General features: G+C 38.4%; 1 protein-coding gene across 4 annotated transcripts in view; it reads right to left on the reverse strand.

The window, feature by feature from the left end:
- The window catches only part of MNAT1 (MNAT1 component of CDK activating kinase), a 124,598-nt gene that overhangs the window by 62,526 nt on the left and 49,853 nt on the right, over positions 1–12,219 (reverse strand). For all 4 annotated transcript variants that reach the window (XM_027802560.2, XM_055716750.1, XM_055716748.1 and 1 more), the window contains exons 5-6: positions 10,192–10,332; positions 4,371–4,496 (exon numbers count right to left, since the gene is read on the reverse strand). In XM_027802560.2, coding sequence (XP_027658361.1) covers positions 4,371–4,496; positions 10,192–10,332 — 267 coding nt within the window. The remainder of the gene's footprint in view (positions 1–4,370; positions 4,497–10,191; positions 10,333–12,219) is intronic.

Raw genomic sequence — 12,219 nt, forward strand, 5'->3', positions numbered from 1 at the left:
GCTGGGGGAAGGGAGCAAAGAAACATTATAGAACTGGAAAGAACAGAACAGGGACAGGGCACACAGCCTGAAACACACTGAAGAGAGCATACAGCTGAGCCAGTCCAAGGCATTCATATTTTTTACAAACATGTAAATAGCTGGGCCACAGACTCAAAGGTTTGCATGTTCCCAGTTCAATGAATTAAAGAGGAGTTAAATACATGCACACTCCTACGCATTTTTAACCGCAATGGTGATGTAAAACACAGACATACAAGCACCAAAAGGCTCCTACAGCCCTGTAAACAACAGAGACATAGAAAGAAAACTAAATTACCGTAATGAAATTAATTCCTGCTGCATTTGCAAACTGCCATTCATGTGCAGCGCATATGAGCACCTCTTACACGTTAAAATTAGCTTCACATTAAAGTCAACCCCCCACCAGAAACTGTTGCTATATTCACCAAGAAACAGAAAGACCTTAGATTCATTCTGCACACCCTGACAAGCCCTAGAAATGCTAGAAATGCTAGAAATGTCATTCATTTCAACAACCTTTGCTCTTTTTGACAGTTACTAAAATGTAAAGTACAAGCATTGAGGGAAAATAGTATTTTTAGCGCTACTGCAACAATTAAAATTGCTACAGTTTCTTTTTTAGCTTTACAATGATTTGAGCTTAGACTTAATAAGACTGTTTTAAATATTCAGATACTCGTTCAGCATATTTTTAACATGATGAGCATGATAAGCAGAAAACTCTGAAGCACTTTCTTCCCCCACTCAGAGAAGTAAATCAAACTGATTGATTAGGAAGGTATGCTTCGTGCACGGCAGATATAATTTACTGAATTAAAATTCAAAAGTTAATGAGCAGACTGCAAAGAAAAAACAGCTTCCACTGGAAAGTAGCAAAAAAAAAAAAAAAAAAAACCTATTTAACAAAAGGAAAACTGAAGGAGAGACCCTATCCTCATAAGCTAATTGTCTGTCTTGTGCTATAGGGGATGCTCTTGCTTAGCTTACAAGTGAAAAACGCTCCCTCCTCCTGCTGCAAGCTTAGAACTCCACAGCACTAATAGGACACCTTAAATGAGCCAACTTCCTTGAGCATTGCCCAGGAGACTAGAATGGGCATGCCTCAATTCAGAAGCTGAGAAACATGTCTGATTATCAGTCAGGCTGAAGAACATCTTTGACCAAGACCATCCCGGGAAAAACACTCACATTCTAGCTGAACTGGCATATTTTCACAGCCTTTGTGTAAACGTAAGATCTGGATTAGCCAGCATCTCAGCTAGCTCTATCTGCAATCCCTTCTTTTGAAACAAAATTAAGGAAAGCACCCACCAGAAAAGGTCAGTGGCCAAACTATTAGGAAAAAATAAAAGCACAGGGGAAGAACGCACATAGTGATTCATTAAGTGTGTGCTGCCAAAACTTAACAGTGAGCACAAAATAGACTTGTCACAGAAACTATACTTAATTTGCAGAACCGTTGAGCCAAACAGAGCATTAATTAGAACTGTATTTTTGAAGAAATTTAGTACTGCCCTAGAGCTGCCCCCACTTATATAAGTGTTGTGAACCCCATGGCTTAGAGAGGAACAAAGCTAAAGCAACTCTAAAGAGTGCTGCCCTTGAAGGGCAGCGCAACAAAAGCTCTACCTATTTCAAGCGTACACCTATGCAAAACAAATGGACTGAGCATCTGGGGTTTTTAGAAAAAACACTCAACTTGGAAAATAAGCATGTCATAAGGTGCCCAGGTGGGAATTCACCTTACGCTGTCACTAGAATAGACTGTCATGGATCATCAACACCACCAGATCATGTACAGTGAGCAGTGTTGCTTTTTACAAAACTAACTCTGTTCTGAACCAAACAATTTCAATTTGACTACAATAATTTCCCAAGATGCATCCCAGTCCTAATCTGGAAACATCAAGAATTAGAGATCTCATTGCATTCCAGAGGCAATTTTAACAGTGAGGCCAATTAACCACTGTAAACTTTCAGTCTTATTTGTTCCTTCAGCTCTTATTTAGATCCTATTTGTTTAGCTAAGGTTACTGGTTCTTGCTACATTTACTGTTGCATTCTTCAGATTTGGCATGGTCTGTGTTAAGGAGGTACCTACTGTAAGCCGAGTCATGTCTTAGCCTTCCCATCCTTCTGCCTTTGAACAGACCTTTGTGACTGCTCTTTGCACTCCTCCTGATTTTCTCATTCCAAATACTGTCAGCAGAACTCTTTAGTCCATGAGTCTTCCCAATATTGCATTCAGAAGGAGAAGTCCTTTCCTATTTATGGCTGTACTATTCACATACCCGAGGACCCCACGTACCCACATCGTGGCTAAGGGTCAAACTGGTTTACTTGCTTAGCTAAACTTCCAAATCCTCATCACTGAGCCTGTTATTTATTTTTCTATTTATAATTTTGCGTTTAGCCATATTAAAACATATTTCATTCAAATGAGGCCAGCTTGTCAAAGCAGCCCTGTAAACTGCCAACTTGCATGTCATCCACAGAAATGCAACATCTGCTTTCAAATACTGAACTGTGTCCTACCAGAACACCCACAGAAATATTCCCATGCTGTGGTAACTATATAACTACTTTAGAAATTACAAGGTAATCAGTTAATTCATTTATTGTGCAGAATCTCGATATTGCTATTATTGTGTAATGTAATGTCTGTATAATTCTAAAAATTTATGCCATGTAATAACTAAATCAAGCACCCTATAAAGAAAACATGGAAACATTAATCTTTCTCAACAAAACCTGTAATTTTATAGGTATAAAATCTGTTTTGCTTGATATAATCAGTTTTCCATAAATGGCAGTCAGCAACTTCAAACATCCCTAACTTTAACTGTTAGCTGTACTTATTCCTAATTTTGTTTTAAGTTGTTCTTTTTCATTCTAGGACTAAGGTCAGTCAGGGTGAGCATTTTTGTTTGTCTGGGAGCGAACAAATTAAATTAGACTATCTGCTCACACTTTCTGAACACTGATAAAGTAGCAATCAGTTATTTGGATTATCCATTACTCCCAACATTAAAATTTAAATGTCATGATACTAGAAACTGCCTCATCCAAGTCTTTCACCATTCCTGGATGAAGTTTACTTAGGGCTGCAGAATTGAAATGTCCACTACCGCATACTGCATTTAATATCCATTTACAAATGCATTAAAAAGCACTTCCATTGTCCTCAGGTAGCATAAGCTTATCTTCTTCCCTTTCCCAGAAGAAAGCCCAACGGCTTTAAGAAATACTAACAACATATTTTAACAGTAAAGTACAGGCATTCAGTTAAGAGTATTTTTTGAACCGAACAACAAACATTTTCTGTCCACTAGCTTTTCTATACAAACAGAAAGCATCTCATGAAGCATATCAATCACCCCCACACTCGTAGATTTTAAAAGAAAAAGGAAGAAGACAGAGTTTATACTACAGGAAAACAAGAAAACAACCTGCACAACTCTGCAAAAGCTGATACTGCTTTTCGAAAAATAAGCTGCAAATGCTTCTACACTGTGAACCCTTTGGGGGATAATGAACACAGCACAGATATCCCTGAGAAAATACATGAATTGATGGAAGACTAGTTTGATGCAAAGGTTTTTGCTTTGCTGACTTCTTTCGTTGTTGAGGAAGGTGTCAAACGTTTGTTATTTTCAAGATACCATTTACCATGATACCAATTCTAAAATAAAGAGTCTAAAAAAAGTGCAGAAATTTAAAACAAAACAGGAAACCAGTAAGGTGCAAAGCAGATGAGTAACTCGTTCTCCCACCCCTAAACCCACCCCCACAAAAAATTTCACATTTCCACACACAGGTTGATGTGTACGTGTACCATGTCATGATAAAAGAACAGGAACGCTGACAGATTTTGAGTTGTCACTGTAGCGGTAACACATTTGCAAAAGTACTTGTTGCTTCCTAGAGTCCAGTAACAATTAAAATAGTGTCCTTAACCACTCAGCATCATTTTCTACACTGTCCATCTCATACTCACAGCTTATTCCAGTGCTTAAAGTAAATCTGAAGAAAGTGCAGCTCATTGTTGAACTCCAAAGTTTCAATTTCCAGAACTGGTACACAAATGAGACAAAAATAATTCAAGGACACGAAAACTTTGCAGGGAAAGAGGTATAGCTTGTTTTTTGACAACTATGCAATACAATTATTTCATATATTCCAACCAGCAGAATGATGAAATTTATTAACTCCCAATTACTTAATTGAAAGAGGAACAGCGTATTCCATGTAATATACAACTCAGGTTTAAATAACTCCTAAATTTCATATGAGGAAATTCTCAGTCTTTTGAAAGGCATTGAAAAAAAGAAACAAACAAGCCTTACCATTTTGATGCCAGTGGAAAATGTGACTGGTTTGACAGGTTTGGGTTTTTCCAGTTGCATTTCTAGCTGAGTAGATCTGTCCTTATGCTGAGCTAAAAGCAGTGAAGCAGGAAGGTTGGAGCTCTCCTGTAAATATATGAGGAACAAATCTGAATGCTAAACCAAAATAAATATTAATTAATACTGCATACTTTTCAAAATTGCAAATTGTGTCTAAAAGGCCATCACTAGCAGAGCAGCATAATGCTAAGTATCCTCTCTAGGAGAACCAGCTTACAGAAAACAATCATTTTCAGTAATAAGAAAAAGCTGCAGCAACCCCATAAATCAGAGTAACCTGCAAACAACTATTTTTATAGAATCCACATTAAAGACAATATAACAGGCTCCTTACTCCAACTGGCCAATGCAACTATATTTATTAAAATAAAAAAAAAATAGAACTTAATCAGAGAAGGAATACCACCAAGTAGTATAACTTGGATCAGATGTTTATCTAAGACGAATTCTCTCTACCAATGAACTCAGACCAGTTTGAAATTGTTTCCCATTAGATTTCACCTGAGGCCGTTTGGAAATGATCCTTGCTCTGCTGTGCACAATGGCACTATTGTAAGTGCAACCAACAGCATATTTATTTTCTCCTTCGCCAACTTATTTTTAAGGAAGCCAGCCAATTTTTTTTAAAAATATAAGTAGTACTAAAATGAACAGTTAAGCAAGAGGACTACTTAAAAACTCTCAGAACAGAACGATTATTAACATACATATAGGTAACTACATTCTTGACAGTCAGAAAATTATTGGTCGAGTAATTTTCTAATAAACTAATGTGACTATCCACATGCACACTGAAATCCTTGAGACTTCCTAGCTAGAATGCATGAAGTTGAGAGCAGGGAAGAAGCTCAGACAGATTCTTCTCAGGCTGCTCTCTCACAGTATTTTACTCCTAAGGCCCTCAAACATCTCATATACTTCTGTTTCATGGAACCAAGCAATTCCTGAACTGTAAACCATATTTGTTACTCTCAAAACCAAACAAACTTTAATAAACTGGACTGTGGTTTTTTTACTTATTCAGTTCAGGAGAAGAAGTTGGAAGTTTTTAATGCTTGAAGACAACCTGTTTTTCATAATATCCTAGGGAAGTCTTCTGAAGTGATCATGAACAGTCATGTTGTACACTGATTTTTCACATCACTCTCCAGTCCTCTTTCCTATTTTCTTATATATTTTGTCTCACAACTAGATTACAAGTGCTAAAAGCAGAAAAATCTCACATGACAAGATCTGGTCTAGAGTCACAAATACAACTACAGCACAGGATCCTACTTGCATTTCTACGATTAAATGGGAGGAGGGGAGGCAAGAGATTCAAGACAAATTATAAGAGATGCCTAATTTCTGTACAACTGGGAGAAAATTTGGACAACAAATACACTAATTTACAGTCTGCATCTTCGAAGTGCTGCACATGTCTGTAATCACCACGCAGCAACACGTGCTGCCAGCTATCGGCAGGGTTTAAGGACGTTGGATTCCTTTAATCATCAAATTTAATATGCTGGGGAAGAAGGGAAGAGCAGGAAGCATTCTCTAGTTCATTTTGTCCTCTCATACTGCTTAAACGTTCACTGCATTTCTAATACAATAACCAAAGGAAGCCAATTTTTGTACCAACTTCTCAAGGCTTCACACAATGACCGGTAAACCAGATTACACAACTGTGGGAAACCCACACCATGCCAGCAAGCCACCACATCCGTGATTGTTTGTCCTTTCAAATATGCACACAGCCCTTCTGTTAACTATTAACATACATGAAAGGTCCAATCCTGTAAACAGGTATCCATACTAGCAGATTTCTGTATGGGAAAACAAGCTGTCTAACAGTATGAACAAAGCTCGTTATATAAAAAAATTTCTGAAAGATTGTCTCAGAAACCCTGGGGTTCTGGTAAAAAAGTGAGGACACTTGACGTCTTCAAGCCACCTTGCCCTTCGCTTGACTCCAAGCCATGCCAGGGCCTCGGCAAAACCCGTCCCTCTGCCCTGGGCTGCAATGCCATTTTGCTCACGTCTGGGAAGCATAGGCTCTTAAAGAGGAGACTGCAAGTCCCACAACACAGAAGACATCTAAAAGATCTATAATCCTCTGTATACAGGTGAGAGAGTTAATATAGTAAATAAAGGAAGTGCTTTAATATCTTACTCAGCCCTGATTATGCAAGACTAGAAGGTTAAAAAGACAAAAGAAAAACGCAAACAAAAACACACACATGCATGCCTCTTCCAAGAATATGTAAAAAGCATTTGAGACTCCAAGTCTAAATTGCAAGGTGGTGTGCTTTTAAAGTGAGAGGTTTTATTGTAAAAGAGGTCACTTATAATGAAGGTAATATAAAATCTGCCTAATTTAGCTCTGTAAAGCAAAACAGGCAACAGTTAACAGCCTAGGCAAAGCACCTGATTGCTCTTCCAGTAACCTGCAGAGCCTGAGCCACCCACAATGCCTTGCTCACCTCCCCAGCAAGTGACACTGGCCTTCCCCTCCTTGCTCCCAGTTAAGGATGGGTTCATGGAGCCTTGGCCCCAGGTCCCGTCCTTTCTGCATGAGCCAGTGCACTCCCCAGGCTGACCAGGAGGCCAGAGCCTGCTGCACAACATTTTAAATACCAAACATTTCTGTGCCTTTTTCCCTGCCTCCGGACTATCTACATTTTATGCTCTTTGAAGATGGGACAGTATTCTTATACACTTTTGTAAACAACTGAGACCTCTACTCAACATGCTAATATCATAAATAATGCACATAAGAAATTATGAATTTCCTCAGTCATTAGGATTTAACACCAACAGTAAAATTCTCTTCTTGGAAGAGGGAAGACCCAACATCTCTACCTGCACCACACAAAAAAATCTGTCTGAAATTTTCTCTTGTTGCCCAGTATGAGGGGGAATCTTGAAAAACATTACCAAGACCCAGGTCACATGGGCTGTAGGTTCTCAATGCCAGGTGATGCATTCAAAAGAGACTATTCAAAACCAATGGATGAAATGCTGGCTTCTCACCTTCCTCTCTGCTTACAATCCTGCAGAGTCAGTAGTTTTGCCACTGGTATCACTGTAGCCAGAACTTAATCCTTGTTGGTTTTTTAGCACAGTATCAGCAACCACAGATATAAGATTTTTTTCCATGTAATTCTTTACACTGGTACTGCTTATGCTTATTTTTGCTGCACTTCTCAATTAAGTTTTACTTACGATCAGCTTCATTTTCAGATTTGCAGCGCAGCATTAGAGGGATTTCAAGGACCATAGGAAATGTTTATTTGTTTAACAACTGCTGGTTTTCCAGAGACTTTGTAAGTCATTATACAAACACTTCAGTGCTGGTTTTATAAAACTTCAGTACTACAAAACAAGTTTTGGCTCAAATTTAAGCTGACAGTGCCCCTTGATAAACAGAAACACAACTTAAAACTGCCCAGTTGCCTTCCTCAGCCTTTTAAAAAAAATCACCTTTCTGTTGTTTTTAGAATATTAAGATACATTTATATGTTTTAACAGCATACGCAATCACAGCTAAAACTACCTATTTTGGTCAAGTTTTAAGGATTATTTATAACCATTCTTTCCGCAAGCCATCTGATGAAATAGGTTTCCAGTAAAACCAACTGCTGTGTTTTAAAAAATAATAATAAAAAAAAGAATACACACACCCCACCACTGGTCTCCAGTAAGTTAAGAGTGTGTTTTAAAACAGGATTGAAATAAGTCAGAAACCAGTTCAAAATCCCTATTCTGAGCCATTAAATTCAAGTTCATAGTGGAGTTTTTATTAACTGATCCACTACTCAAACTATTCTTAATTGTGTAGATTGTAAGCACTTTCACCTTTAAAATGAAAAGAGCCTGGATGGATGCCAAGTTACAGACCTGAGGGATTTTCAAAACCCTTTCTGCTCATCTCTGCTCTTTGTCTACAAAAAAAAAAAAAAAAAAAAAACAACAACAACAACCGAAAAAAAATGAAACACCAGCTCCTTTCAGCAAAACCAGAGACAGGTTGCCAGGACTCCTGGCTTAGAAAAAGGCAGCTCTTCAGGAGGCCCTGAAACTCTTAAACTGCACATCAATGCCCTCTCCTCATGTCAGTTCCTTCTGCACTGGTTCAAGGAGGAAGTCTGCTTTTCCACAAAAAGTAGAAAGGCATCTGTGTTTTGAATAACAACTGAGAAATAGTCTTAATTTCTGCTTTGTATTCTATTAATGCAAGAAACTGAAATAAGAGATAAATTCTGGTTTACATCTACCAAGCAGCTTTAAATGACGCTGACACAGCTGCACATATGCATGCATATATACTTACTTTTTTCTGATATCCTTCAAGGTTGCACACACACTGTTCTCATGGGTGTTCGAGCACATGAATGTCTATGCATGCATGTCTGTACACATTTGTACTAAAAAAAATTCATGAGTCTTGTTTAAACAACACATTTATTGAGCCTCTATGGCTACATACCATCACTGCATTTTAGATGCACAATCAGTAGTAAATTCAGCCAAACATTACTACAATTTCCGAAAGTAGCCCAAGTTTTTCTTCAGTTGTCTCTACACTACTTGAATTCAAGCTTCATTCACTTCAAAGGGAGCAACTCATACACAAAAAGTTTGCAGTAAGAGAAGATGACACACTCAAGGCAAGAAATCTTTTTCTTTTAGTACTTTTTGAATACAAAGCAACCACCCATGATTTATGTGCTCCAACTCAAAAAATGGTTGACTAACACTTGAATAACTTATGAGTTACTGTCCCCTGTTCTCCATCATCTTCCCATTGCAGAGGTGGCTGAGCTCATGAAGTAGCTCCTGATTACCATTTTGCTTCAACACACCAGTTTATGAACCACTACTATTCAGGACTGCTTAACAAGCCAACAGCGGTAAGAGTTCACATTATGGCTAGGCCAACTTAGTAACTCCTCTCTACCCCCCTGACAAATTGCATGATCAGCCATGCACCAAAGCAGATGCAACTGTCACCAGCTGAAGGCAAAACAAGCAGGCAGTTAGAGGGCCTCAGACATGACAGAACCTCACCCATCATACGTCAGGTTCAAGGTGTAGTCGTCACTGTATCAGCTATGCTAACGCAAGCTACCCTTGATCACAGTCAAAGCCTGTGACTTTCATACTGTCAGTTCATTAAACTGAAATCTACACTTTTATATTAGCTCTTCTTCAGATATGCAGAGGAATGTCAACTAATAAGTAAACTGGTAGTGGCTGGAATCGCTAAAGTGATTTCTGAAAGATCCCTCCACATGTTGATTAGCAGCAGGAAAAGAGCTTTCAAAGGGAGCTCACTAGGAAATAAAAAAAATAATAAAAAAAAAAAAGAAAAAAGACAGACAGAACCAGGAAAACAACCTTCTCCAAACACCAAAAAACCACCACCTGCATTTTTCTTTTCTAGAATCTTATCCAGGATTAATTTTGTGTTGGAACAGCCAAGAAAGCCTTCCTAGAATTAGTTTGTAACCAGCACTGGTCATTCTGGACAATGAGTCCAACTAAGTCTATGAATCCCAGAAGCACTCTTCCTCCAGCCCTTAGCTTACCAAAACCAGAGTTGTTAGTAACACTGAATAACAGGTGAGAGAACAGTAACACAGAACATGGAAGACAGGGAAAAGGAAAGGGACAGACATGTTAATTCCACACAGTTAACCATGGTAGAGATGAGTATCGATGTACTAGCTGTTTGCTTTGCTACTGATCATTCAAAGCCTTTGGTTTTGTTACTCACCAGATCATCCAGGAGCGCCTGCTTATTCTTCCTTTTTAGCATCTGTTGTTGTTGTTGTTCTTTCTGTATGAGCAGTCGCCTTTGTTCATTTTCCTGTCGCTCCACCTCCAAAGCCTCCTCCAGCTCTTCCTGCTCCCGCGTCTGAAATGGAAATTAGAAATCAACTCATAGCAATCTTTCTCCTTGGGTGGACAGAGCTTGCCCACAGCTCCACTGCCTACCAAAGGACCTAGGACAGACCAAGCTGTAGGAAAGCAGCCAAATTCTACCTTTCAAGATAGAATTGTAGAATTTTAAGGTGATTATGGCTGATTATTCTACCTCCTCTTACCGCCCAGCGCAAAGTCAGATTTTCTCCTTGATGCTTTTTGCAGCAGGAAGCAACCATCTGGATCTTGGCTCTTTAAACGTTAGAGGATAACAATGGGTTTTTCTTACACCTTCACTCTAAAATGGACACCTCTTTGCTCCCACACATCCTACTTCTCAAGTGATATAAGTGGGGTGACCAAAAAAATATAAACCCACTATACTGTTCCTGGTCACCTCCATCAGCTGCACCTTCTGCGCAAAGTACATTATATGCTTATCAGTGGTGTAGAAGAAAAATAAGAAATTACAAATCTATGAACATTAGAGAAGCTTATAAGCTAAAACGTATTTAAGCATGAACTGTGAAAATGTCACATTCCCAGAAAATGAAGGATTTTTCCTAGAACCTGGATTGCAGTCATGTGACATGAGATGAAAAGAGATTACTAATACAAAGTGACTAGTTTGAGAAGTGTTTTTTAACCAGTAAACTGTTAAGTAATATGTATTTGAAAATCACAGTGAAAGTAAAAAAAAAGAAGAGGGCTTAGAGACAAGAGGAAAAAAAAGAAGGATTAAACAATTTTATACAGAAGAGGGAATCAAAAGAATGTCAGTTTGGTTTTAAGAAGGTATAGGACAAAACAGAGGAAATATTTTCTAAATCTTCCCCAACAAAAATATCGAAGCAAAGCGGGTTTCAGTAAAAAATCAGAGATAAGATTCCATAAACCTTAAATGGATAATTTACTGATGGAAGCAGTTTCAGCAAGGTAACATTGCAGGCAAGAGCTTAGTAAAATTTGTTCTTATCAAAGTTAAACCATAAAGCATAGCTATCTGATACAGGCCAGAATATGCTGAAAAACATCCCTTTATCAGGCAGATCAAGCCAATGGGTCCCAGCGAGGCCCAGTCACTCCTGGATGCAAGAGCTCACAGACCTCATCACCTGCCACTGAGCCAACAGAAGCTGCTTTCATTTTGTAACTAGCAGTGACACTAGTAAAAAGCTGGTCACCAACCAATGACCACTCGAAAATGGATTCTCTTTGCATTTTATGAAAGGAAACAAACAAGAAAATCCCCAAGTTGCTATCTGAAAATTAAGGGATTTAGTTCAGTCAACGGAACTGAAGGGCTTGAGGTCTTTAAGACGTTACAAGCCTCTTCCATGTTTGTCTAAAGACCGCCTGAAATTTGCACTGAAACAGAAGAAAACTTGTAGGGAAGCGCCGACAGACCTAGTCTGAAGAACTAGCCCAGAAAAACTAGTCAGAAATAAGTAAACTGGTATACAAACCTAAACCAGATCAGACTACAGGAAAAAGGAAGAATTACCACAAGTCAGACCAAATTCTGACAGGCAGACCACACAAAACAGTAATACAGAAGAAAGACCAGTTCAATAGGCAGCGAGGGTTGTGCCAAGCTTAGAGATAACCTAGACACAATCCCATTACCTAAAGAAATAAAGACGATCACAGGAAAGTCTGGAATAAACTCAAGACGACAAGTGGAAAGAATAAACAGAAAGTGTAGTAACATTTTGCCACATTTAAGAATGGACAATCAAGAAAGCTTAAAACAATTCACATCACGGGATTCAAGCAAAACTATTTCAAGACGAAACAAAGCAAAAAGAAAAATTAAACATCTAGTATCAAAGTAGAAAGTAACAAGTTACCCTGTGACTGGAGAATATAGCAGATATTT

This window comes from Falco cherrug, chromosome 7 (assembly GCF_023634085.1).
Source record: "Falco cherrug isolate bFalChe1 chromosome 7, bFalChe1.pri, whole genome shotgun sequence".
In the NCBI taxonomy this organism is placed as follows: Eukaryota; Metazoa; Chordata; class Aves; order Falconiformes; family Falconidae; genus Falco; species Falco cherrug.